This window comes from Rhinopithecus bieti, unplaced genomic scaffold (assembly GCF_001698545.2).
Source record: "Rhinopithecus bieti isolate Rb0 unplaced genomic scaffold, ASM169854v2 scaffold_33647, whole genome shotgun sequence".
NCBI lineage: Eukaryota > Metazoa > Chordata > Mammalia > Primates > Cercopithecidae > Rhinopithecus > Rhinopithecus bieti.
In genome coordinates, this window is record NW_016814745.1 from 445,665 (window position 1) to 471,629 (window position 25,965).

Genomic DNA, 25,965 nt, shown 5'->3' on the forward strand with positions numbered 1-25,965 from the left:
ACTCAATTAGAACATCTTTTCTTCTCCTGTTCAATGCTAGTGTACAATACTAGTATCTTTTGTAACCGAGTTTTTCAAATAGCCTTAGAAAATTCACCAGGTATAAAACAATGCCTGTGCTTTGGACCTCAGAACCTCAGTGTAGAAATCGAGAAAACAGTTACAAATAGAATAGTATGCATTGTTAATGAATCACCCTGTGGCTGTCCTTAAAGACTTCTTGAAAATAGTTATAGGTTTAGAAGACACTAGATTCAGAAAAAATCATAAAAGATAAAATCCAGTCTTCCTGATATATTCTGAGTAATGATCTCATGGAGTGACCTTTTCTTATCCCCTCTCACTCCTCTCTGGGCAAGTAGTACTCACGTTGAATGAATCTAATTCTGTCAGTCAAGATTTTCTAATCAGAATTACATTATAGTTAAAATTAGGAATTTCTGCTTTTGCCTTTCACATCAAGCTGAATATCACTGTGTTGTTTAGATTTTTAAATTCATACTAATTAATTTCAGTAAATTAATATGTTTTAAATAATTGTATGCATTTGATTAGTTATATGAGTCTTAAAATTTGACTGCTGAACTATTTTTTAAAATGTATTTGATACTGTCCACTTTTAGGTGAAGAAGATAAACTAGAATACTAAAAGCTTTAATGTTTATAAAAAACACAAATAAAAGCCCACGGAACTACATTATTCATATTGCTGAACTACTAATGTACAGACTAAGAAGAATAATGCCTTATTTACATGTGCTTAACTTTTTAAACTTTTGGAATAAACTACAAACGTCTTTATCTTTATTGTGTAAGTGGACTCTATATAAAAACTTGTAAGATGTATAACTATCATGTTGAACAGATGGGAAAATTGAGGCACAGAGAATCCTGCAATGTGGGAATGAAAAGGCTACTGTGACACATACGGTCAATAATCCATTGTTAGAGACAGAACTCAAACCTTCATTTGAAAACACTGGACTATCAACAAATTTAATCACAAATAGAAAGCTCATTTTCTTATATACATATTTTTTACTAAACAGTATAAATTAATTTTTTCCAATCAGTGTTACAAAAGAATTTTGGTACTATTTAGAACTGGATAATGAGTTCATTCAAAAAAGTTTAATATTTTAATTAGCCAATTTTCTTATTATTGCAATGATCACAATATAAAGTTTGACATTTATAGCTCTTAAATTACCAACTTTCCAACTTCTAGTGACTTTTTTCAAAATCTGTTAACCCTCTGATACCATGATATAGGGACTAAAAGCATCTTTTGTTTCCTATTTTTACTGAGCTATTATAAAGCCAGAGTTCAAATCACTTTTCTAGTATTAAACATTACAGAAAGGAGAAAAATATGGATCTACACTCAGATTAAGAGTTCCATTTAATTCCATATTTATTTACTTTTTTGTATGCTTAGCCTATGTTTTTAAATTGCTAGTCTACTAAGACAATGTCCTCTAATAAGCATCATTGAAAGGATAAGAATAAAAGGAAATTATAATGACTATTCATGGATATAACCTAAGTATCTTTATGTACTCTAATGATTAAAACATTTCAAGAGTAATAGATATAAAACCCTAGAAGTTTTAATTGTATAGTCTTCCTTTCTAGGGCAATGCTAAATTCTAAGAACTTAGTTCCCTGTACATCTTTGTTAATCCACATCAATGGTGGTGAACGAGTTCTATTCATTTTCATTAAGATGTGATAGTTTTACATGCGCTAATTAGAATTGGAAGAACATAAATCCTCACAGGAATGTTTGCCATGTTTGTTTAATATCAGTTGGAAAAACATGGCCATATCTGTATATTTGTACATAATCAGGTTTGTTCTCTGATTCTCATGAATTGTAAATGTATTTGATGTTACTTTTTATCTTTTCCATTGTTTAAGAAGTTGAACACTATACTTTATAAAATCATTATTTAAATGCCTAAGCCAAATTCAGTTTTTTTTAAAATTACTAGTCAGAAGTTCAACTTTAGTGAGAAGATTTCTCTAGCATTTTATTTTTGCAACAGATATGGTTTGGCTGTGTCCCCACCCAAATCTCACCTTGACTTGTAACTCCCACAATTCCCACATGTCGTGGGAGGAACCTGGTGGGTAGTGATTGAATTATGGGGGCAGGTCTTTCCTGCAGTGTTCTCATGATAGTGAATGAGTGTCATGAGATTTGATGGTTTTGAAAAAGGGAGTTTCTATGCACCAGCTCTCTTTTGGCCTGCTGTCAGCCATGTAAGTTGTGATTTGCTCTTCCTTGCCTTCAGCTATGATTGTGAGGTTTCCCCAGCCACACGGAACTGTAAATCCAATTATACCCTTTCTTTTGTAAATTGCCCAGTCTTGGGTATATCTTATAAGCAGTGTGAAAACAGACTAATATAGCAAATTGGTACCAGGAGTTGTGGGTTGCTGAAAAGATACCTGAAAATGTGGAAGTGACTTTGGAACTGGGTAACACACAGAGGTTGGAACAGTGTGGAGGGCTCAGAAGAAGTGGAAACGTTTGGAACTTCTTAGAGACTTGTTGAATGGCTTTGCCCAAAAGGCTGATAGCGATATGAACAATAAAGTCCAGGCTGAGTTGGTCTCAGATGGAACTTAGGAGCTTGTTGGGAAATGGAGCAAAGGTGACTCTTGTTATGTTTTGGCAAAGAGACTGGTGGCATTCTGCCCCTGCCCTAGAAATTTGTGGAACTTTGAACTTGAGGGATATGATCTGGGGTATATAGTGGAATAAATTTCTCAGGAGCAAAGCATTCAAGAGGTGACTTGCATGCTATTAAACACATTCAGTTTTATAAGGGAACCAGAGCATAAAAGTTTGCAAAATTTGCAGCCAGATAATGTGATAGCAAAGAAAATCCCACTTTCTGAGGAGAAATTCAAACCAGCTGCAGAAAGTTGCATAATTAACCAGGAGCCAAATGTTAATCACCAAGACAATGGAGAAAATGTCTCCAGGGCATGTCAGAAGTCTTCAGTGCAGCCCCTCCCATCACAGGCCTGGATGCCTAAGAGGAAAAAGTGGTTCTGTGGGCTGGGCCCAGGGTCCCTGTGTTGTGTGCAGCCTAGGGACTTGGTGCCCTGTGTTCCAGCTGCTCCAGCCATGGCTAAAATGTGCTAATGTAGAGATTGGGCCATGGCTTCAGAGGGTGTGAGCCTCCAGCCTTGGTAGCTTCCATGTGGTGTTGAGCCTGCCAGTGAACAGAAGTCAAGAATTGGGGTTTGGGAACCTCCACCTAGATTTCAGAGGATGTATGAAAATGTCTGGATGTCCAGGCAGAAGTTTCTTGCAGGGGAGGGGCTCTGATGGAGAACCTCTGCTAGAGCAGTATGGAAGGAAAACATGGGGCTGGAGCCACCATACAGAGTACTTAATGGGGCACTGCCTAGTGGAGCTATCAGAAGAGGGCCACTGTCCTCCAGATCCCAGAATGGTAGATTCACTGACAGCTTGTACCATGTGTTCAGAAAAGCCACAGACACTCAATGCAAGCCCATAAAAGCAGCCAGGAGGGAGGCTGTACCCTGCAAAACTGCAGGAGTGAAGCTGCCCAAGATAATGGGAGCCCACCTCTTGCATCAGTGTGACCTGGATGTGAGACCATGGAGTCAAAAGAGATCATTTTGGAGCTTTAAGATTTGACTGTCCCTCTGGACTTTGGACTTGCATGGGGCCTATAGCCCCTTTGTTTTGGCCAATTTCTCCCATTTGGAATGGCTGTATTTACCTGATGTCTGTCTCTGCATTGTATCTAGGAAATAATTAACTTGGTTTTGATTTTACAGACTCATAGGTGAAAGGGACTTGCCTTGTGTCAGATGAGACATTGGTCTGTGGACTTTTGAGTCAATGCTGAAATAAGACTTTGGGGGACTGTTGGGAAGGCATGCTTAGTTTTGAAATGTGAGGATATATGATTTAGGAGGGACCAAGAGCAGAATGATATGGTTTAGCTGTTTCCCCACCCAAATATCATCTTGAATTGTAACTCCCACAGTTCCCACATGTTGTAGGAGGAATCCAGTGGGAGGTGGTTGAATTATGGGAACAGATTTTTCCTGCACTGTTCTTGTGATAGTAAATGAGTCTCATGAGATCTCATGGTTTATAAAGGGGAGTTTCTCTGCATAAGCTCTCTTTTTGCCTATTGCCCTCTATGTAAGATGTGACTTGCTCCTCCTTGCCTTCCACCATAATTGGGATGCTTCCCCAGCCACATGGAACTGTAAGTCCAATTAAACCTCTTTCTTTTGTAAATTGCACATTCTCAAGTATGTCTTCATTAGCAGCTTGAAAACAGACTAATATAGCAACTAAATTATATATTTCAGAGTCATTTTCAGTTCCTCTAATACATGTTGTTAGTAAATAAGTGCTATAGTGCCAAATGTAATTCAGATGTTAAATACACTGCCCAGGAAGTCATCTTATTTTTTATCAAGAACGTTCACAATAACAGCTGTCCAAAAATATTTAAAATGGGACTGCGAGGTTCCAATTATTCTCTGATTGTGTAAGCTCCTTTTAGCTTATCCATCCCACTGATAACAGCCTCAAGTTCTAAACAAGATACAAAACAATCCCCGCCAAAACCAGTATCCCAACAATATGAGGCCTGAGTATTTTACAAAACTAGGCGGATTTGGAATTAAGATCTTGGTGAAGCTACTAACATTGGAATTCGTTTTGTTTCACTCCAAGAAAACTTTGCAGCATGGAAAGCACCCCATTACCGTCAGCTGGCACTCCAGTAGAAACCCTCCCCACTTTCTGCCAGAAGAATCACTGAAAGACATTGCAGGGAATGAGGGAAACAGTTTACAAAAAGTATACAGAAAAGAGTTCTGGAGACAGAGATGTCCTGATTCTGAGTAAAAACTTGCATAACTCTCCGTCTAATCACTAACAGCAGAGCAAAGGCTTAGGAAACTTAACCAAGATTTTAATTGCTGCCTAGAGAAAGCAAAATCGATCTTACAATCTGAATCTAACTGTTGATTGCCTTCTAAAACCAATATATCAAAAAATTTTCAAGGACTGTAATAAAATCCAGATTCTACAACTTAACATTGACAATGCCCGACGTATAGTCTAAAATTATACAACATACCAAAAAAACTGGTAAATGTAGTCCATTCTCAAGTGAAAAAGCAAATAGATGCCCAACCCAAATGGCACAGATGTTAAAATTATCAGAGAAACATACTAAAGTAACTTTTATAAGTACATTCTCAGAGGTAATTTATACTTGCAAGGAATATAGAAAATCTCAGCAGAGTAGTAGAAAATGTAGAAAATGGAGATTTTAAAATTAAAAGAGGACAATGTTTTAAAATATAATGACCTTTATCATATAACCCTAACAATGAAATGGAGGTAATGAAGGAGTTTATCAGTAAGCATGATAATAGATAAAGCATTCAATATCAAGAAAAGAGTAAAAAGGTGAAAAAAAAAAAAAAAAGAAAACGTCACAGTTCTGAGAATGTGTAAGATAAAATTCAAATGTCTAAAATAGATATGATTACAGTGTCAGAAGGAATGTGGTGAAAAGTGGGGAAAAATATTTGAAGACAAAATGACCAAAATTGGTGAAAACATAAATTTATAGATTTAATAAGCATGAAACACACAGGCAAGATACAGTAAAAAATGACTATGCCTCTATATGAGATAATCTAGCTGCTGGAAATCAATTATTTCAAAGAAGTCTTAAAAGCACCCAGCAAAAAAAATAAAAAAGTTTATATTACTACAGGGAAACAACATTTTGAATGTTATGTTGACACAAGCCTGTTTTCCCAGCTACTCAGGAGGCTGAGGTGGGAGGATTACTTGAGCCTGGAAGGTCAAGGTTGCAGTGAACCATGAGAGCTCCACAGTATTCCAACCTGGCCAACAGAACAAGATCTCATCTCAGGAAAAAAATAATAATAATAATAATAATAAAACTTAAAACAAAAAAAATTCAAATAATCCAAAAGAAGTCAAGAAAGGGAAAACAGGGACACAAAAAAGCAATCTGATAAACGGAAAACAAAAATAAAATTCAACCATATGTATAAATACATTAAGTTGCAATGTTCTGAAATGCTAATGTTTTTTCATCAGAAACCATAGAGTTGAGTATACAGAGAAACAACACCTTTAAATAACTGGAGAAAAAAAAAAGTCTGTCAATGTGGAATTCTATATCCAGTGAAAATATTCTTCAGGAAAAAAAAAGTAGAATGAAGACATTTTTAGATAAAGCGAAACAAAGAAAAGTTGTTGCCACCTGACTGAACTACAAAGAAATGGTAAAGGAAGATTTTCTGTCTAAAGGGAGATAATACTGGATAAGAACTTCATCTTCAGATACAAATGAAAAGCATAAGAAATGTTATATATCTGGCTAAATAGAAAACATCATAGTTTCCCCTTAAGTCTTAAAAAAATCCGTGACTGCATAACACAATAAATATATAAGACTATCCAGTGGGATTTTCAATGCATGCACATGTAATACATATGACCATTACAACACAAGGAATAGCCCATATCATAAAGAGACCTGTGCAGTTGCAGGTTTCTATATTTTATATGATATGCTATGATATTAGCCTAAATAAAGTGGGAAAGATTAAATACATAGATGGTATCTTCTAGAGCAATCACTAAGAGCAAGAATCAGTAAATTATAGTTGAGCGGCCACTATTTTTGTATAGCCCATGAGTTAAGAATGTTTTTTATATATTTAAATAGTTGCTAAAATTAAAAAAGACAGAATTTTATAACATATAAAAGTTTATAATATATACATAAATTATATAAAATTATAGGTTCCTGGGTCCACAAATAAAGTTTTATTAGGACACAGCTATGTCTATTTAAGTATGTATTGTCTTTGGCTGCTTTCATGCTATAATAGCTGAGTTGAGGAGTGCTGACAGAGACTATTACATGGCCGTGAAGCCTAAAGTGTTTAGTCTCTGGTCCATTATAGAAAAAGTCAGCTGAGCCCTTATAAGACATATTTCTTTTCTTTCTTTTTTTTTCTGACACAGAGTCTTGCTCTGTCACCCAGGCTGGAGTGCAAAGGGGTGATCTTGGCTCACTGCAACCTCACTGCAATATGCAATATGACCTTACTGCAATATGCAATATCAGACATATTGCTAAGTGCTACTAATAACTCAAATTTAAGATGGGTGTGGTGGCTCACACCTACAATCCCAGCACTTTGGGAGGCCGAGGCAGATGGATCATGAGATCAGGAATTCAAGACCAGCCTGGACACAAGTGTGAAATCCCGTCTCTACTAAAAATACAAAAGTTAGCTAGGCACGATGGCACACACTTGTAATCCCAGCTACTTGGGAAACTGAGGCAGGAGAATTGCTTGAACCTGAGAGGCAGAGGGAGCAATGAGCCAAGATCATTCCACTGCACTCCAGCCTGGCCAACAGAGTGAGATTCTGGCTCAAAAAACAAAACAAAACAAAACAAAAAAAAAAAAAAGAAAGAAAGAAAGAAAAGAAAACCAATAATAATAAATAACTAGGAAAATCCCAACATTTGAAAATTAAGTACCACCTTACTAAATAACTTAGAGAATATAATAAATCACAGGAAAATTAGGAAATGTTTTGAACTAAATGGTAATAAAAATACAACATATGAAAATTTGTGGAATGCATGTAAAATGATACCTAGAGGAACAACAATGGATGCATACATTATAAGGTTCATATGTCAATAAATTAGAAATAGAAGACCAGATCTAAAATAAGTATCAGGAGGGAAGTAGTCAAGATAACAACAGAAATGAAAGAAATAAAACAGAGATAGATAATAGAAAAGTCAGTAATGTCAAAGGCTCTTTTTTGAAAAGATCAACAAAATTAGTAAACCCCTATCTAGATATCACAAAAAAAAGAGAGGAACCAGAAAAGACCAATATCAGAAATGAAAAAGCAATTAATAACCATAGATAACAGATAAAGAGAACATTATGAATAACTCTGTGTCAACAAGGGACAAAATGAAATGGATGGATTTTATTAAAAATTTAACTTACCAAAATCAATACAAGAAAGCATGCAAATCAGGCGTATATCTGTTTAAAAAATTAAATCTATTATCAAAGCCTTCCTATAAAAAAAATCTCAGGTCCAGATGATTTCATTAGTAAAATCTATAAAATAAGAAATAAATAAAATTCATTTTACACAAATTTTCTGTAATAGGATGGGAGTAAATATAATCCAGCTCATTTTATGAGCCAATCTAACTGGAGTAAAAGAGAAACAGGATATAGACACTATAGGAAAAGAAAATTGTAGACAAATATAACCTACTGAATATAGGCACACACAAAAAAAATCCTTAATAAGCATTAATAAATCAAACAACATAAGAAAAGGATAATACATGATAGCCACACAGGATTTATACATGAAATTCAAGGTTGGTTACCCTTCAAAATAAATCAATGCAACTCACTGTATTTTAAAAAAGAAAAGAAATTAAAAGATAGAAATTTGTCTAATAAAATTCAACAAATATTCATGACCAGAATTTCTAGAAAACTAGAAAGAGTATAACATTTCCTCAGTCTCACAAAAGACTTAGATACAGAGCCCAGAGGTAATAACCTATTTCATGGTAAAGACTAAATTTTTTTATTCTAAGATCAGACACAAGGGAAAGATACCTGCTTTCAGCACTTTTATTCACTATTTTACTACAGATCCTAACCACTGAAGTAAGGCAACAGAAAGACATAAAAGAGACAGAGATAAGAAACTAAATATAAAACTTTCTGTTTGCATAGATATGTTTGACTAAATGGAAAATTTTGGATAATCTAAAAAACTAATGGAATATATAGGTAAATTTAACAGATATTAGGATACAAGGTTAGTATTAAAAAAATCTCTTGTATTCTATACATTTATAAATACAACAATACATCTATATATACATTATATAATCATCTATAAATCTACTATAGTAAAAATTTATTTAAAATAAATTTTAACAGTTCTATTTAAAATAATCCAAATATATATGTATATATAATGTACATATGTACATATATTTAGGAATATTCAAATATATGTGTATAATTTAAATAGTCCAAAATATATGCACATATATTTAAATATATATTTCCAAATATATATATATGTGTATGTTTTTGGGGGGTATTTCTAATATACGTATATTCCTACATATACATATATATTTAGGAATAAGTTTAACGTAAAAATTGAAGACCTTTACACTTGAAACTATAAAGTATTACTGAGATAAATTAGAGAAAAGATTATAAAAATAAACAAATATTATACCTCAATAATGCTCTTTTAAAATGCCAAAAGTAACTTTTACCATATACAGTGTACTGTATATAAATAATACCTGAATAAAGATGTAAAGACAGATAACTTGATAGATAAATAGATCAATTGGTAGGTAGATAGTTTTTTAAAAAGTGGTTTGGCTTCAAATTAATTTTGCTAAGAAGTATTAAATTCAGATCTTGTGTGTCTATATCATATATGAAGTCTGGCACTAGGGCTCTTTAACTAAAAGGAGTAAAATGTCAGTAGATTAATTATAAATATTTAATAGTATAAACACTGATTAATGAAGCTCTATGCCTATAGTAGGCAAGTTGTTTGTTTGCTTTTAATTAGGTAATATTAGATATTACTCAAGATGTTCTTGTATTTCCAGCCTGAAGCTGATCACAGTGTCTGGTGTCTAAACTGCAAATAAAATGCTGTTTAGAAGTCTTGCTTTCTCATAAAATAGATGAAGGGGTTTACTGGTCAATTATAAAACAAACAGATTTTTATAGTTTAATATACAACCATGATACTTGAAGTTATGACTGACCCTATGCTTAACTGAATTAAACTTACTTTAATTCACTTTTAGTTGTATAACTGTCATACAGTCCTTAAGACATAAAATTTCCTTTTCTTTATTATGTATATGTAATGACTAGACAACTTTGCCTTTCAAAATACCTTCTCAAAAAGTTACCACAGAAACTGATGTATCAATTTTAATGCTCACTAGAATAAACAAAATAATTGGTGATGTATTTGCAGTGTGAACGTGGACTTGAATAAATCCTTATCTTTATAAAGATTAGAGCTTAAGGTATGTCTCTCACACACACTTTGGCTAAATAGTGAAAACACATGTTGGAAAAATGGCATTTCATTTGCATAACCGTGAGGATATTTAATGAACAACATGCTAATTATTGTATTTCATATTAAGACATGGGACTATGTTAAAAGAGTGTCAACTGGTAGAACTTACATACCTATCTGTGTGTATGTGTAATTACTGTTTCCAGGTAAGTTGTAGAATGCAAATTCATAATTATTACTGAGACAGGTTCATATCCCATTTTACCTTTAACAATTTTCCTAGCTCTTTAGAATAGATTTTCCAGAGACTTTTTCTGTTTTTCTTGTTAAGCATTTGGGGAGATTTGCCAATGTTAATCTCCCAAACACCTAAACTTGACTAAATTTGGAGACCTTTGGAATGTTTTTTTGTTAACAAAGAGAATCATTATCTAAAGGATAGGGTCAACAATGCAGTTTCACTCCTGACTTCCTCTGAGTCCTGACTTCCCTCCCGACCTCCCCCCTTCTGTCTGGTGAGTGGCATCAAGATGAACTGTCAAAGATGGCGGATGCTGAATAATGGATAAGTGGGAGTCCCCTGACATAGGTTTGACAGCCATAAATATGAGTTTTGTGATTGCCTTTACATTCAAACTCAGGAACTGATGGAAAGAATATTATTTCTAAATGCCAAGCTAAATAAAATTATGGAGATTTTCAGTAGGTGTTTCTCTTATTAGTGTTTGAAGCAATTATAGAGAGAATGGGTCAGTTCAATTTTCCTCCTTTACTGAGAAAATCTTTTCTTGCTACTGCATTTTAGTTATTCAAATTCAAATCAGGCTTCTCATCACAAATGTTCTGTTTGTGAGAGACATTGCAAATCCCCCCACCCCCTACACCTTGCCTGCCCAGTCAAGCTGCATTTCCAGTGGGGTCAATATAATATGATATTAAATCAACAGGTAGAATCAACTTACATTTTGCGTTATGAAAATTGTTTAACTTACTGGCATCCTGATACATTATGTTTACTTTATTTCTCTGTGTTAATAATATAACCTCCTACAGCACTATGGAAAATCAGATCTAAAATGAATATGAACACTTTTGCACACATTAGACCGCTCTGAATGAACAAGTTTTCAATGAATTCAGAATACCACAACTGAAGTATTGTATTCCGTAAAAAATGAGGTTGAGTTGAGCACAATAAGAGAACCTAGATCGGTAGAGGCAGGGAAACATGCAGGACGGAATTTGATCATTCTGATGTATTGCCATGACTGAAAATTCCTTCTTTCGTCTTCTTTTGCAGTCATAATGACATAATTCCCCTTAATAGAAAAAACAAATAGCAGATACTCACCTAACCTCTCAATGGAATAATATCGCTGCTTGCTGTCCACACGTACTGTCTCAGCGTAAGGGCTCCCGACGCCGTAACCGATAATATAACCTCGCACCACGATGTTTGGGTTCAAGGGAGGAGTCCAACTCATGATGATGCAGTTGGTCTGGGGCCTCACATGGAGAGAGCTTGGTTGATCAGGAACTTGAGATTCTAGCATTCAAAAAGAGGCATCATCAGCATGCCTCATAACAGAAAATGTAGCATGGCAGAACATCATTTAAGCAAGACGAATAATGCATCACCTATTGCCCAAGTCACTCTTTATTGCAGCATGTGATACATTTTCTACGTTGGATTTCACTGTCACAAAATTTCTTAAGCACACAAGAATATCAAATTCTTTCCATGGGCATGGTAGGTAGTATCAATGCATCTTTATTCAAATAGTGTCTTATTTGGGCTTTTTTTTTTTTTTTAATTTTTTTTACGTGTTTCTTCTTAGGTATCACTAATGAAGGGTGAAAACCAAGGCAGATGTAAGAAAAATAAAATGGAGAATAAAACGTCAATGCTGTCTCATCCAATAATTATTTACTTGATTCAACTAAAAACAAAAACAAATTAACCAGTATTTCTTATGTAATTGTCAGGAGAAACAGTTAAGGGCCATGATCTGTCCAGCATGATTAGGATGGTACTTGATTCATAGTTTATTAAATCAGTGAAAAATGCATTGATTATTAAAAGAAAGAAGACAGTGGCCTGGATTAAAGTCTCACAACCTCTAGACCTGTGCAAATTTGGTTTAATGCCACATTCTGTCATTTACCAGCTCTGTGTCCTCATGAAATTATTTCACTTCTCTGAGTTTCCCTTCTAAGTTGGCATTCCAAATATTGATTGACTCAAAGCCTGAGCTCTGGAAGTAAGAAAGAGCAGAATTCAAACTTGTACTCTCTGCTCACTGTCTGTGAGATTTTGAGATATTATTTATCCTCTTTAAGCCTCAGTTCCCTAACCTGTAGAATGAAGGTATGGTGTTGAGAAGATTTAATGAGATAATTCATACAAACATATTCATTATGAGTAGCAAATAAATTCTCAAATATTGCCAGATATTAAAAAGAGAATGTGCATGTCACCCTCATATATATTTTCTTTTAAAGGAATTGTGTGTTGAAAATTAGTAAGTTTTAATAATAAATTGTTCTGATTTTTATGTTGTCATTCTTCCCTATTTCCTAGTCCTAAAAAAATATTTTTTTTCTGGACACCGATTGTTATTCAATTTACATTTATTTATTTATTGAGACAGAGACTCACTCTGTCACCCAGGTTGGAGAGCAGTGACACGATCTCGGCTCACTGCAACCTCTGCCTCCCAGGTTCAAGCAATCATCTGCCTCAGCCTCCTGTGTAGCTGAGATTACAGGTGCCTGCCACCACACCTGGCTAATTTTTGTATTTTTAGTAGAGATGGGGTTTCATCATCTTGGGCAGGATTATCTTGAACTTCTGACCTCATGATCCACCCGCCTCAGCCTCCCAAAGTGCTGGGATTACAGGCTTGAGCCATCACACCCAGACAATTAACAAATATTTATACAACACCTATTATGTTTGAGATTTGAGCCTTGGTACCTATAATGCTCAGGATATAGGAAGAACAAATACGGCAGACATAAAACCTGCACTATTGGAGTTTATAGTCTAATGAGAAATAGGCAAGTAAAAGGCAGTTACAATAGATTATGATAAATATTTTGATTGGCTAAATACTAGCACATGTAGACTATTCTTTGAAAATCAGGGAAGTATTATGCAAAGATACGTAAGAAAGAATATGCCCATCCAAACTTCAATAAGTGCTTAACACACTTCTTGGCAATTAGTAAGTACTCAAAAACATTAGTGATTTGAATTTTATTCAAGTGATTCTGTTCATTATTTATGTTCCAGAAATGTCTGTGTCCAGTGATTTAGAAAATCTCTGAAGGTAACATATGCCAAATTACGCAAGGAAATCTGATGACTAGAGGTAATATTACATTTTTTCCTCAATGTAGTACCCCAAACTGGCACAGTCCCTAACACTTTTATTCATATGCAGCATTCCCACTTCTAGCTTACGTGATAGATGGAAGCATGTTCTTATTAAAGTTTTCAAAATAGGTACCATTTTCAAAAGATTCTAAAGCTTTTCAAATGATTCTAAAGTTGCCACATCAACAGAATTTTCTAAAGATGCTTTTTCCCCAAAGATGGCCCTTTGTGAGCAAAAAGGGAAAGCTATTATTTGTTTGCCCTAAAAAAGCCCATGATATAATATGCAAAGACCTCATAAAAAATTATGTCTCAAAATGTGGATATAAGCCTTAACAGCAGAAACACGTTGTTTGTGAAGTATATCCTAATATAAGCTTTAAGTAAAAGTAATAAAAAGAGATGAAAAGGATGGATTAACACTTTTCAACCCTATTGCCACAGTCTCACCAGTGCCCTTGAAATGTAATGGACTCTTACTCAGTTCTGTTTAGCACATTTGAAGTTTTTGCACTGACTTTTAAAACAACAAGATAATCTGCCTAATCGTACACTAAGAAAATAAACTAGATCTTCTGCATTTATGACTTTTTAAAAGCAATATGAAATCATAATGATTTGAATGACAATATTTAACGTCTTTTAGAATAAAACGAAAAACTGTTTAAACTGTTAAAACGTTTTCAGAGCAGTAACTATCCATATTTCTGAAAACCAATGAATAGTTCTCTTGCAAATTGGTTAAGTTAGTAACTACAGAATTTTATTCATCGGAGCTTTAAAATATCATTGTAATGTATACACCAACTGGCTCTTGAAAAGAGGAGTTTTAGAATGTAAGACTCCCTTTTATCCTTCACTGTATGAAAACGTTTCAGTCCTAGAGGCAAGCCTCAAAATAATTTTTAATATTAGAAAAAAAGTTAGTACATAAGAAGATATGTTGCCTCTTCATCTAAATACTAATTAGGTTTGTGTGTGAGAGAGACAGAGACAGGATTTTCTTCTGTCTCCCAGGCTGGATTGCAGTGGTGATATTACAGCTCACTGCAGCCTCTAACCCTCTGACTCAAGTCAACCTCCCACCACAACCTCCCTAGTAGTTGGGACTACATACAGGCGCCACCACGCCCAGCTAATTTATTTATCTATCTATTTATTTTATTTATCTATTTATTTTATTTTTATATTTTTGTAGAGATGGAGTTTTGCCATGTTGTCCAGGCTGGTCTTGAACTCCTGGACTCAAGCAATCCACCTGCCTTGGCCTCCTAAAGTGTTGGAATTATAGATGTGAGTCTACATGCCCAGCCTTAATGACCCTTTATCACCAAATTAAACTCACAGGACCAAAAAGACAGTTCCTATCGAGGTAGTATTAGACCCAAGCCATTCATAATATATGGCCTCATCATCATGATAACTATGCCAGGAGATTGTTCATAATCTATGATAGCCAATTTATGCCCACTCACTTAATATAAAGACAGAAATAACAATTTTCCTTTTATGCTACCTGAGTGAGTTTTCCCTAACATAGATGACCGTATGGATTAGGAAAGTGGTTACTATTAGAATGAACTATAAAATATCAATTTAGAAAATTTGCTGTGGAAGATATATAATACGCCTATTATTTATTTGGAGTCTGCAACTGAAATTTGCTGCTCAGAAGTACATGAAACATTTTACAAGTATCTCTAAGACACTGCTTGCACATATGAAGCACAGAGGAGTAGTAGAGTACCTATTGAGTTAATTTGAAACCGAAGAGCACATTTTGCCTGAAATGTTTAAATTAATGAAGCCTGATATGGTTTGGTTGTGTTCCCACCCAAATCTCATCTTGAATTGTTCCCACCCAAATCTCATCTTGAATTGTAGCTCTCACAATTTCTATGTATTGTGGGAGGTACACATAGGGAGGTAATTGAATCACAGGGGTGGGTCTTTCCCATGCTATTGTCATGACAATGAATAAGTCTCTTGAGATCTGATGGTTTTATAAAGGGGAGTTTCCCTGCACAAGTTCTCTTTTCTTGTCTGCCACCATGTGAGATGTGCCTTTCACCTTCTGCCATGATTGTGAGACCTCCCCAGCTACATGGAACTGAATCCATTAAACCTCTTGCTTCTGTAAATTGCCCTGTCTCGGGTATGTCTTTAACAGCAGCATGAAAACAGACTAGTACAAGGCCCCAAATTTTTACTAGAGTCTCAATGATAAAGAAAACTAGGTCAATTGCCACTCTTGATTATATTATTGAATTATGGATTCTCTCTTGGTATACTCTGGTTCTAAAGAACATGCTATTTTCTCTAACATGTATGTAGTCATGTTACTCTTTGTAACATATGTAACATATATAGACATGTTATTCTTTGTAACAGATATGTAGACATGTTATTCTTTGTAACATTAATATAGACATGTTACACAGGTTTCCACTAATGTGTAATGTTCACATGTGGCACACTAGGTCATGTATTATATTAATCCCTGTGACATTTCAACAACTACTATGTATCTCCTATATACTAGTCGTAGTTCTAGGTACTAAAAATATAGTGTTGGGAGAGGAAAGACAAAAAATAAGTCCTAATAAACGAACAAGACAATCGTGAGATCTTGATAAGTGCTATGCTGGTGGGACAATCACTGACCCATCCAGGAAATTCTCCCCATTTGAGTCTAAGGTGGATGATCCGAAAGCGCCTGTCAAGCAAACATCAGAGTAGTGAGCTCTGCAGGGAGAGGAAACAACTATTGCAAATGCTCTACTGCAGGGATGAGTTTGATATTCAGAGAAATCAAGGAAGATCATCACATCTGGAACATCAAGGATAAGAGAGAGGATGAAAAAGATAAAAAGAGAGTCAGCCAGTAGGAATGTACAATAGTATAGCTGCTATAAAGAAACCGTATAAGAGTTCCTCAAGAAATTTAAAATAGAATTAACATACGATCCTGCAATTCCTCATTTAAGTATAAATGCAAAAGGAGTTGAAAGCAGGGACTCAAACAAATATTTGTACATCCATGTTGATAGCAGCATCATTTACAATAGCATAAAGGTGGAACTAACCAAAGTTTCCACCAATATATAAATGCATCTTTAAAATGTGGTATATACACATAATGGAATACTATTTGGCCTCTAAAAGGAAAGAATTGAATTTTGAGACACGCTACAAGATGCATGAGCCTTGGCAATGATATGGTAAATGAAATAGGCCAATCACAAAATTACAAAAACTGCATAAACCTCCTTTTATGAGGTACCCAGAGAAGTTAAATTCATGCAGAAAAGAGAATGGTGGTTGCCAGAGGCTGGGGGTTGGGGAGGTTGGCAGTTATTTTTTAATGGGTACAGCCCTTCACTTCTGCAAGATGAAAAGAGTTCTGGAGATGGGTGGTGGTGATGGCTGCATGACAACATGAACGTGCTTAATGCCACTGAACTGTATACTTAAAGATTGTTAGGATGGTAAATTTTAGGTTAGGCCTATTTGTCCATAATTGTAAACAATTATAAAAAGAGAAAAAAGAGAGTGAGTCACTTACAGACCAGGTTACTGTAGGCAAGGCAAGTCAAGATAAGTAAGAAAGTTAGGTTTTATTCTAAGTAGAAGGAGAAGATCTTAAATGGTCTTGACTGGCAGGGATGGAAGGTGTGAAGTGTGGTCTCATTGATATTACTGAAAGATCACTCTATTTTTCTGGGTGAAAATAAGTTTGGAGTGCAGGCATAGAATGAAACATGGAGACCGTAAAATTGCTTTGGCACTTGTCTAGGTGGCTGTTGTGAAGATGATATAAAGTGGATAGATTTAGGACATGTGTAAAGTATAGTTAACAGAGCTATAGAGTAGATGTGAGTGGTGCGGGAAAAGGGAGATTTAATTATAACCCATAGGTCTTTGACTTCGTAACTGTTGGTTGATGAACCGCAATGAGGAAAAACAGGTGAGATCTCCTTGGGTCATGTTCAGTGTGAGATGCCTATTAGCCAAACCTGTGGCTATCTCAAGGAAGTAGTTGGGTACGTAAGTCTGGGATTTTGGTGAAAGGTCACAGCTAGATATACACAGATGTGGAAGCCATCAGCATATAGCTGGTATTTAAAATAAATGTGTATGAATAGAGATATAGTGTGACCATGTATATACAAAACTACAATTAAGATCATGTTATTGCTCTGCTCAAAACCCCCCAAGGTGTTCCCAAACCACATTGTAGGCCATGTTCTTTACAATGGCCTAAAAGGCCATAAATGATCTCTCTCTCTCCGCTTATCTCTCTACCTTCTTCACCTGTGATTTTCCCTTCATTCACCTCACTCCAGTCATCTACCCTACACTGGATACTTTGTTTTCCTCCTAGTGGACAGCAAGATTTGTCTGTGCCAGATCTTGGAAATGCAAGCAGTTGCCACCACATACTGTCTGCTATAGATGGCACTGCCAAGTTGTGTCAGGCAGTTGGAACTTTTCACAAATATTCACATATTTGTTCTCCATTTAGTGTGCTGCATTTTATGGATCATTTTGTTAGAGTTTTGTTTCAGTCCTTAATAGCCTATATTTCTTTACAGCAAACTACATAAGGCAATTGATATACCCATACTCTGCCTTTCCAGGCAGCTCTGATACTTACAAATGTGTTCATTTCTATAGACAGGGCATGTTCTCACCAAAGGATATCACTTCCCTTAGGCCACTCACCTCTATAAATTTTAAAGGTTATTTTTTTATTTATCATAGTAGACAACCACTTCTATTCACCATTTAACTCTAGTTTATATTCTTTTACCATCCTATTTCTAATATTTTGACAATATTCTCCTTTTTTTTTTTTTTTTTTTTTTGAGACAGGTTCTCACTCTATCACCCAGGCTAGAGTGCAGTGGTGCAATTCTGACTCACTGCAGCACTAACCTCTAGGACTCAAGTGATATTTCAACCTCAGTCTCTTGAGTAGCTGGGACCACAGGTAAGCACCACTACACTTGGCTAATTTTTAAAAGAAAACTTTTGTAGAAATAGGGTTGCCCTGTGTTGCCCAGGCTGGAAATATACATTTTTAATTTATTTTAAAAATTGATATGCAGCAACATTTACTTAGTGGTACATGGCTCTATGGGTTTTGATAAATGAGTAAAATTTTGGTATCCACCATTCCTGTTAAAATACAGAAAAATTTCATCACCGCCAAAATTTCCTTAGGCTGCCCCTTTATAGTCAAGCCCTCCCCTAATCTCTCATTACTAATTTTAATAATGAACATTAACATTTTCCCCTCCATGAATGAAAAAATCAGTTATTCATACTAATGTTTAATTATTGATTTGTATCATTGAAAATTTTAAACCATATAGATTTTGTTTTTGTTCCTAATAATGACTAAACTTTATGGAGACCTATTATGCATGTGTCATACTCATGGATTTAACAAATGTTTTCTCATTTAGCATTTCACATATAGTTTGTACTGTTAGCTATTCTACAGATTTTGTTACTGCCACAAGTTCTTCCAGTTCAACACTGTTTTGTAATTTTTAACTGCATTTTGTCTTTTTGTTTACTTTTAATATGTGTTTTCTATTCATCTTAATAGTTTTGTGTCAACCTAATGTTCTTATTTCATGTTTTATTTTTAGCTACTTTTTTTTTTTTTTTTTTGCTTCAATAGAAAAAGAATGTAGAAGTCTAACAGGAGTCAATGAATACATAGCCAACACTCTTAAAAGGGAGTTTTGACAGCTCTACTCCTTGAAAACCACAACAATGAATTGTAATTCTGAAAATATGTGTCTCCTAAATCTAAGCCAATTAAACTGGCAGACCTAAGGATGGGGAATCTTTCTTCCCCCATGTCCTCCAATTCTTGATATCAACATACTTACTCCTAGTGATAATAAAGGTAGATACTAAAATAATTCACCAGAATTGACATCCTCGCTGCACCTTTGTACACTGGGCTTTGCCTCACATTGATTATAACTCAAAAGGAAAATGAGGGGAAAATGTAATGTATTTTTTAGGGAAGAGACCCTTGATGACATGCCCAAAGTTTATCCTAACGAAACCATCAAGATTCTTCCCTTCCTTGATTTTCTCTTGCTCAGAGAAGCTGCAGAATCCCAATTCCAGATTACAGATACGAGTCAGCCCTTTTTTGGCCCAACAATTAGACAAGCATGGTCTCTGTCTATCAAGTTCTTGATTTGGCAAGAACCACCAGGAAGTTAAGATGCTTATATAGGGTAGCAAGTTGGCATGTCCAACAGAATAAAGAGAAAATATAGTGAAGTTTGGTTTTATTTAAAAACTGCCAACTTCTTCAAATAGAGTAATCCTGTTAGAGCAAATACCCTTAACGTGGCTTTCAAAGAGCAGCTGCAGACACCAGCCCTTCCATATCTGGGAGTTGTTCTCTCACTTTAGAGTTTAAGGATACCAGCTTCAACTATCACAAAACCTCACTAGAACTTTGTATCATTCTACCATGATGCATTTGATCAGCTACCTTACACTGAATAATCTCCATGGCCATTCAAACCATAAACCTTATTCTGTATGGGGAGACAGAGATCTTAGTCCTTGCCAAGTGGTATGCTAAGTGAATTCTTTAGGCTCGTTTTCCTCAAAGTGGATTCAAATCGTATGCTCTCAAAACTACAGACCTATTGGTTTGTCCCAGAACAAACAAACAAAAACATCACTGTAACTTTAAAATCTTATGCCAAGCTGTTTTCTAGAAAACTAGGGCTTTCATTTTCATACTGTACATAAGCAAAAAGGGATGCATTCTACATTTATGAAAAAATACAACAGAGAGCAGCAGATATTTCTGGCTCATTTATCTGAAATTAGAGTTTGTATATAATGATGAAAATCAGTGAAGAATCAAACTATGTTTACACATTTCTCACAAATACCCAGCTATGAATATTTTACATTCACCCACTCACTTATTATTGAGTACTATGTAGCAGGCACTGTGTAAAATATCCAGAAGTTCAAGACAAAGCACGGTTTTTGTTTCAAGTTTATTGAGAAGAATGTCGAAATGTGTTTAGAGAAAAGACATCTGAGTGAAACTCAGATAAGAGAAAGCTTCCTAGAAGTGAAACATCTAGTGAGTTTTGAAGGACAAGCAGGTGCGAAATACATGTGAAAATATACTTGGGTAAAGAGCACACTAAGTCCAAAAGCTTGATCCACCATGCAGCTGAGGAAGTGCACCTGGAGGGAAGTGCAGGTACGCAGGCAGGATGGGATGTCACAGTTGAGGCTGAGGGAAGGACCACATGGAGAAGAATCTGAGCAGTGAATTGATATCATCAGATCTGGTTCTGAAAAAATCACTCTGACAACACTATGGGGTCTAGAGAGGAGGGAGAGCAAACAGGTGTCCAGAAAATAGCAAACCTGAGGCTACTTTCAGGTGACAAATGATGTGAGCCTGACATAAAGTGTGGTGGTGGGTGTGGAGAAGGGAGGATGGATTCCAAATCTTTTATGAAGGTAGAAATTACAGATCTTGGTGATTGAATGGACATTGACAGGGAATGAAATGGAGTTGAGGGTGATAGGGAGACTTTTGGCTTGGATGACAAGTGATTACTGGTACTAGTCACAACGTGAAGAATACAATCCATCTTAAGGGAAATGATACTCTGAAAGATCAGCTCAAAATCTCCAATTGTATAAAAAGACTTGTGTTTGAGTAACCCATCTTTGTTATATTTAAAATACCTGAAGAAAAGTGATGACAAAATCCTTACAGCCACCTGTGGCCTTTCTATTTTTGAATTATATAAGATGTGATGACTTCACCCTCCTTTGCCTTCAGTTCTATCACCAGAATCAACCACTGTCAACTAGTTTGATGTAAGAGAAGAAAAACATTTTCTGTTCTACTAAAAGTACCGGCAATAATTTCACACTATTTAGTAACTAATCTGCTGCTTGAGAAGCCAGCTTTATTTTTATATTTATTCCTCAAACATACCTAGATAGGTGCTGTTTCTATGTTCTGTTACACTGATCTGTGCATTCCAATGACAGATAGTACTATACTGATTTTAAATCAGGCTTTATAGTAAATGTTAGTATTTATTATCCTTTTCCAAAATTTCTTGGGATTCTTTTACATTTATTCTTCCATATAAATTTCTTTTTTCACCCCAGAAAATCCTTAATCATTTAAAATTTACTCTGATTAGAATTGTCTAAAATTAGTCATTGATTTGGAAGTAACTAATGTAATAATGATCAGATTTTTCATTCAGGAACATATGTAACTTGCTATTTACTCATGTCTTGTTTTATAGTTTTCAGTAAAATGTTATCTTTTATGATATACATTTGTTTACATCTTGTTAAACTTAGTCCTAGATATTATATTTTAGGTGGTTTTATAAATGCATTTCTTTTCAATGTTTAAACTAATTATTGCTACTAAAAGGAAAGCTATGTTTTGAAATATATAATCTTATTAAATTATGTTATTGGTTCTAATAGGTTTTTAGTGCGGCTTCTTGCAATTTTCAAATATGCAATAACACCATTTATAAGATTTCTTTCCTCTTGTAATAAAATGTTATGAATTTTAAAGTTTTTTTTTTTCTTGCCAAAACCTCTATCTTCTTGAATAACAGAAATCATAGGAAGTTTTTAAGCTTGTTTGGATTTTAAAACAAATGTGTTGAGTAGTTTACCATTTAGCATAATGTTTGTTTTAGTTTTTTGTAAAACAATACAATTTTGAAAGATTGCTTATATTCCTAATACATTTTTTAAAAACTGCATAATTCCACAAAACGCCTTCTTCAATCTATTGTTATAATTATATGATACCCCATTAAATTATACCTTAATTAGATGATGAGCTTTTAAGATGTACTGAACATACACTCTCCTTTTGTAACAGAAATGAATACATCTGTTCCCTAAATGTAGACAGCAAGGCTTTATCATCATGAAGAAGTTTCATAAGATCAATGGTCTGAGTATTTCATATTACTGTCAGAAAGAACTGCAGTCATGGCCAGGTGCAGTGGCCATGCCTGTAATCTCAGCACTTTGGGAGTGCACCAAGGCAGGCAGATGACCTGAGGTCAAGAGTTCAAGACCAGCCTGGCCAATATGGTGAAACCCTGTCTCTACTGAAAATACAAAAATTAGCCAGGTGTGGTAGTGGATGCCTATAATCACAGCTACTCAGGAGACTGAGGCAGGAGAATCACTTGAACCCAAAAGGTGGAAGCTGCAGTGAGCTGAGATCACACCATTGCACTCCAGCCTAGGCGACAGAGCCAGATTCTGTCTAAAACTATACAACAACAACAACAACAACAAAAACAACAACAAACTACAGTCAAAGTCTGAGATCTACTTATTTATCAAAACCAGAAAAATCAGAAAGAACAACACACTGTTGAGCACTGTGTTGCCATTATCATAGTTAATTCTCACAAAAACCACTGTGATGGATACTGCTGTTATGTCCTCTTTACACATGAGAGAAACCAGGGCATAGGAAAGTTATTTGCCCAAGAATATATGATAAGTGGAGCTGGATCCAAAAGTAGTCATTAAGACTCCAAAACCCACCTGATCCTTTACATGGTACTTAGAAAAAAGTCAAGCAAGCCGTAGAAGGATCAGACATTCCATGGGCACATTAAAGTTTGTTATAACCAAGACTTGCAACTTCTTTGAACATTTACCTAAGTCAAAACAACCTGTGCCATCCTTTGTACAGTGGAACTTTGAGATTCTGAAAAGCCACTTGCCCAGGAACCGAAACAGATACTATATTGCTCTTAAAAATTAGTTTTTGCTTTCCTGCTACGCTCCTTACGTGTAAGATGAAATCCACTTGAATGATAATAAGGGGCTGAGTCTTAAATTTCACAGTGGAATAGCTACTGTACCACTGGTCCATCGAATTCCCCAAAGCTATCTGTCAATTAGCAACATGGAATATCATAAATGGTCCCCATCAAAAGTACAAGAAAGAAAATGTATTCTATGACATGCCACCCTCACTCCTCTGTGCACACCAAATCCCATACTAGCATGAAGTGAAATCACCAGAAGAACACATTCTTTTGCTCACTGGTGTAGACTACACTCCTTACCCCAATTCTTAAATGAAATGAATTTGCAGTGAATCCATTTATTACCAGTTTGGGTTAATAAGGCTAATTACCTATTTCCTGGGGGCAAGAAATTAGGGCCAGCTCCTAGGTTCACATTTTTTTGCTGCATCACCATTGCACTTTCTCAAGTCTGCACTGCTGACTTTTGATAGTTAAGCTCCTCCACTTCAGGGTAGAGATTCAATTTTAAATTACATGATTATTTATAGTTTATAGCAATTTCCACCTGTTCACTCCAAAAAAAAAAAAAAAAAAAAAAATAGCCTAAACATATTTCCAAGGGGGGGGGGGCCTCAGTTTTCTTGAAGGATATTTTGTTGAATTCCTATCACAAATTCTCTCATTTCTTTATGCAAGACATTTACATGAAAACCCTGGGGAATTCTAATGATCTGGTTTTTTTTTTTTTTTTTTTTTTTTTTAAGCTGAATTTTTGAGGTCAAAATAAATATTAAAACTTCCCAGCTGTCAAATAATATGCAATGTGCTTTCCAGGAAACCTGAACAATGTGGTTTGGTTTTATAATTACTTTTAACGAAACATCTAATTAAAAGGACAATCCATGAGGAATTGGGGTATTTCTCTGAGTTACAGTTATCTTCACACTGCTTAAGCCAAGTTGAGAAGGCAAGAGGAACTACAGAAGTCACAGGAGGCAGGGGTTTCCTTTAACAATCTGCAAATAGCACTGTTTCTGTTTAGCTGACTCGCAGGGCTCAGAGTTATGGAGTAATGTGTAGATGATTCTCTTGGGGATCACCACCAGGCTCTGAAGCTGGGGGGGGGGGCGGGGTAAGTTATACAACATAATGCATCCAGAGAGGCCTAATGATGCAGTTACCTTCCAACACAGATCTCTTCAGCTATAGCAAAGAATGCCTCCCATTTTATGTGGTTTAAAATGATTGCTTTTTCTCCTTATCCTTAATTTTTGGGAGATCAAAGCAATTCTATATGGAAATTTCTGATTACAGAGCATTAGGACTCAAAATTTAGAACTCAAAGCTTTCCAACATCACCTAAGAAACTTTTGGTGCAAATCATGTGTATCTTATTTTATGATTTAAACATTTACACAAATACATTAAAATGAGATGAATATTTAAGGAAATCTTTTTTAAAACAGAGCAAACTAGTAGGCTCAATTTTCTTTTGTAGCTACTAGTGACCACTACTGATCTTGTTCATTCCTTCAAATATTAATTTCTATCAAGGGTTACACTTTTTAATATATAAATAGTGCAATCAAAATAAGAAAACCAGAAGGAAAGAAAGGAAACCAAAATCACTTTTAGGAAGTGTCACAGTTGAAAGTGATCATGGATCAATAAATTGAGAAGGCCTTTGGTACTAACAGTTTGTTACAGCAAGTGAAACACATTTCCCACACATTTACAGTTAAGTGCTCTGAAATGGCTTTTAGTTTTCATTATGTCTATATGTGAACAATCTCAAATGTCTTCTATGCTGTCCTACACACACTTCCCTACAATCCTAGTTGACAGAACCCCCTTTCCCTGAAGTTTCTAGTTCAAGTTCTACGTGTTTTCATGAAACCTTTTCTAATCAGTGCAGCCATTATCTGTCTGGGTCTCAATAGAGCTGTTCTTGATGTTTTCATGTTTGTACTCCCCATGATTCAGCACACTGTAGATTCTTAAATTATATTTCATAATAACTACATCCATACCCAAAGAAAACGAAGGAATTCTGCATGTAGAAAAGTTCAAACAAATCCAATTAAAAGCATTTATTAAAACTCTCATGAGCATGGCATAGAGACTCTTGATTGAAATAGATGCATAAACTGGATTATAGTTAGACTGCACTGATATGAAAAACATGGAGTTAAATGAAAATTTTGTGTCTTCCAATAAGTGGTGATTTTATATTTTGGTTCTACTTAAGTTGTGACTCATTCAGAGTCAGGAAAAAGAGCACATAAGTCAAGTAGAGAGTCCGTTTCATTCTGGATATTTTGTAAGACCTTAGCACCTCTGCTGCATTTATTCTCTCTCCTTCCAGTAAAAGATACAACCCCTTAGGTTTGGGTAAATGATATGATCTCACTTCTTAGAATTTTTTTTTTTTTTTTTTTTTTTTTTTTGCCTTGAATCACTGTGTTTATGGTCATCAAGTCATTTCTATGGGATTAGTGGAGGTTTTTCTTTGATCCCCTACACTGGACCTCAATGCACAAAACCTCATTTTTTTTTTTTTTTTT

The 25,965-nt window shown here is 35.1% G+C and overlaps 1 protein-coding gene across 1 annotated transcript in view; it reads right to left on the reverse strand.

Moving 5' to 3' along the window:
* Positions 1–25,965, reverse strand: part of LOC108515206 (netrin receptor DCC) — a 222,517-nt gene that overhangs the window by 193,858 nt on the left and 2,694 nt on the right. Inside the window, exon 2 of the mRNA XM_017851901.1 lies at positions 11,541–11,735. Within this exon, the coding sequence (XP_017707390.1) occupies positions 11,541–11,735 (195 nt within the window). The remainder of the gene's footprint in view (positions 1–11,540; positions 11,736–25,965) is intronic.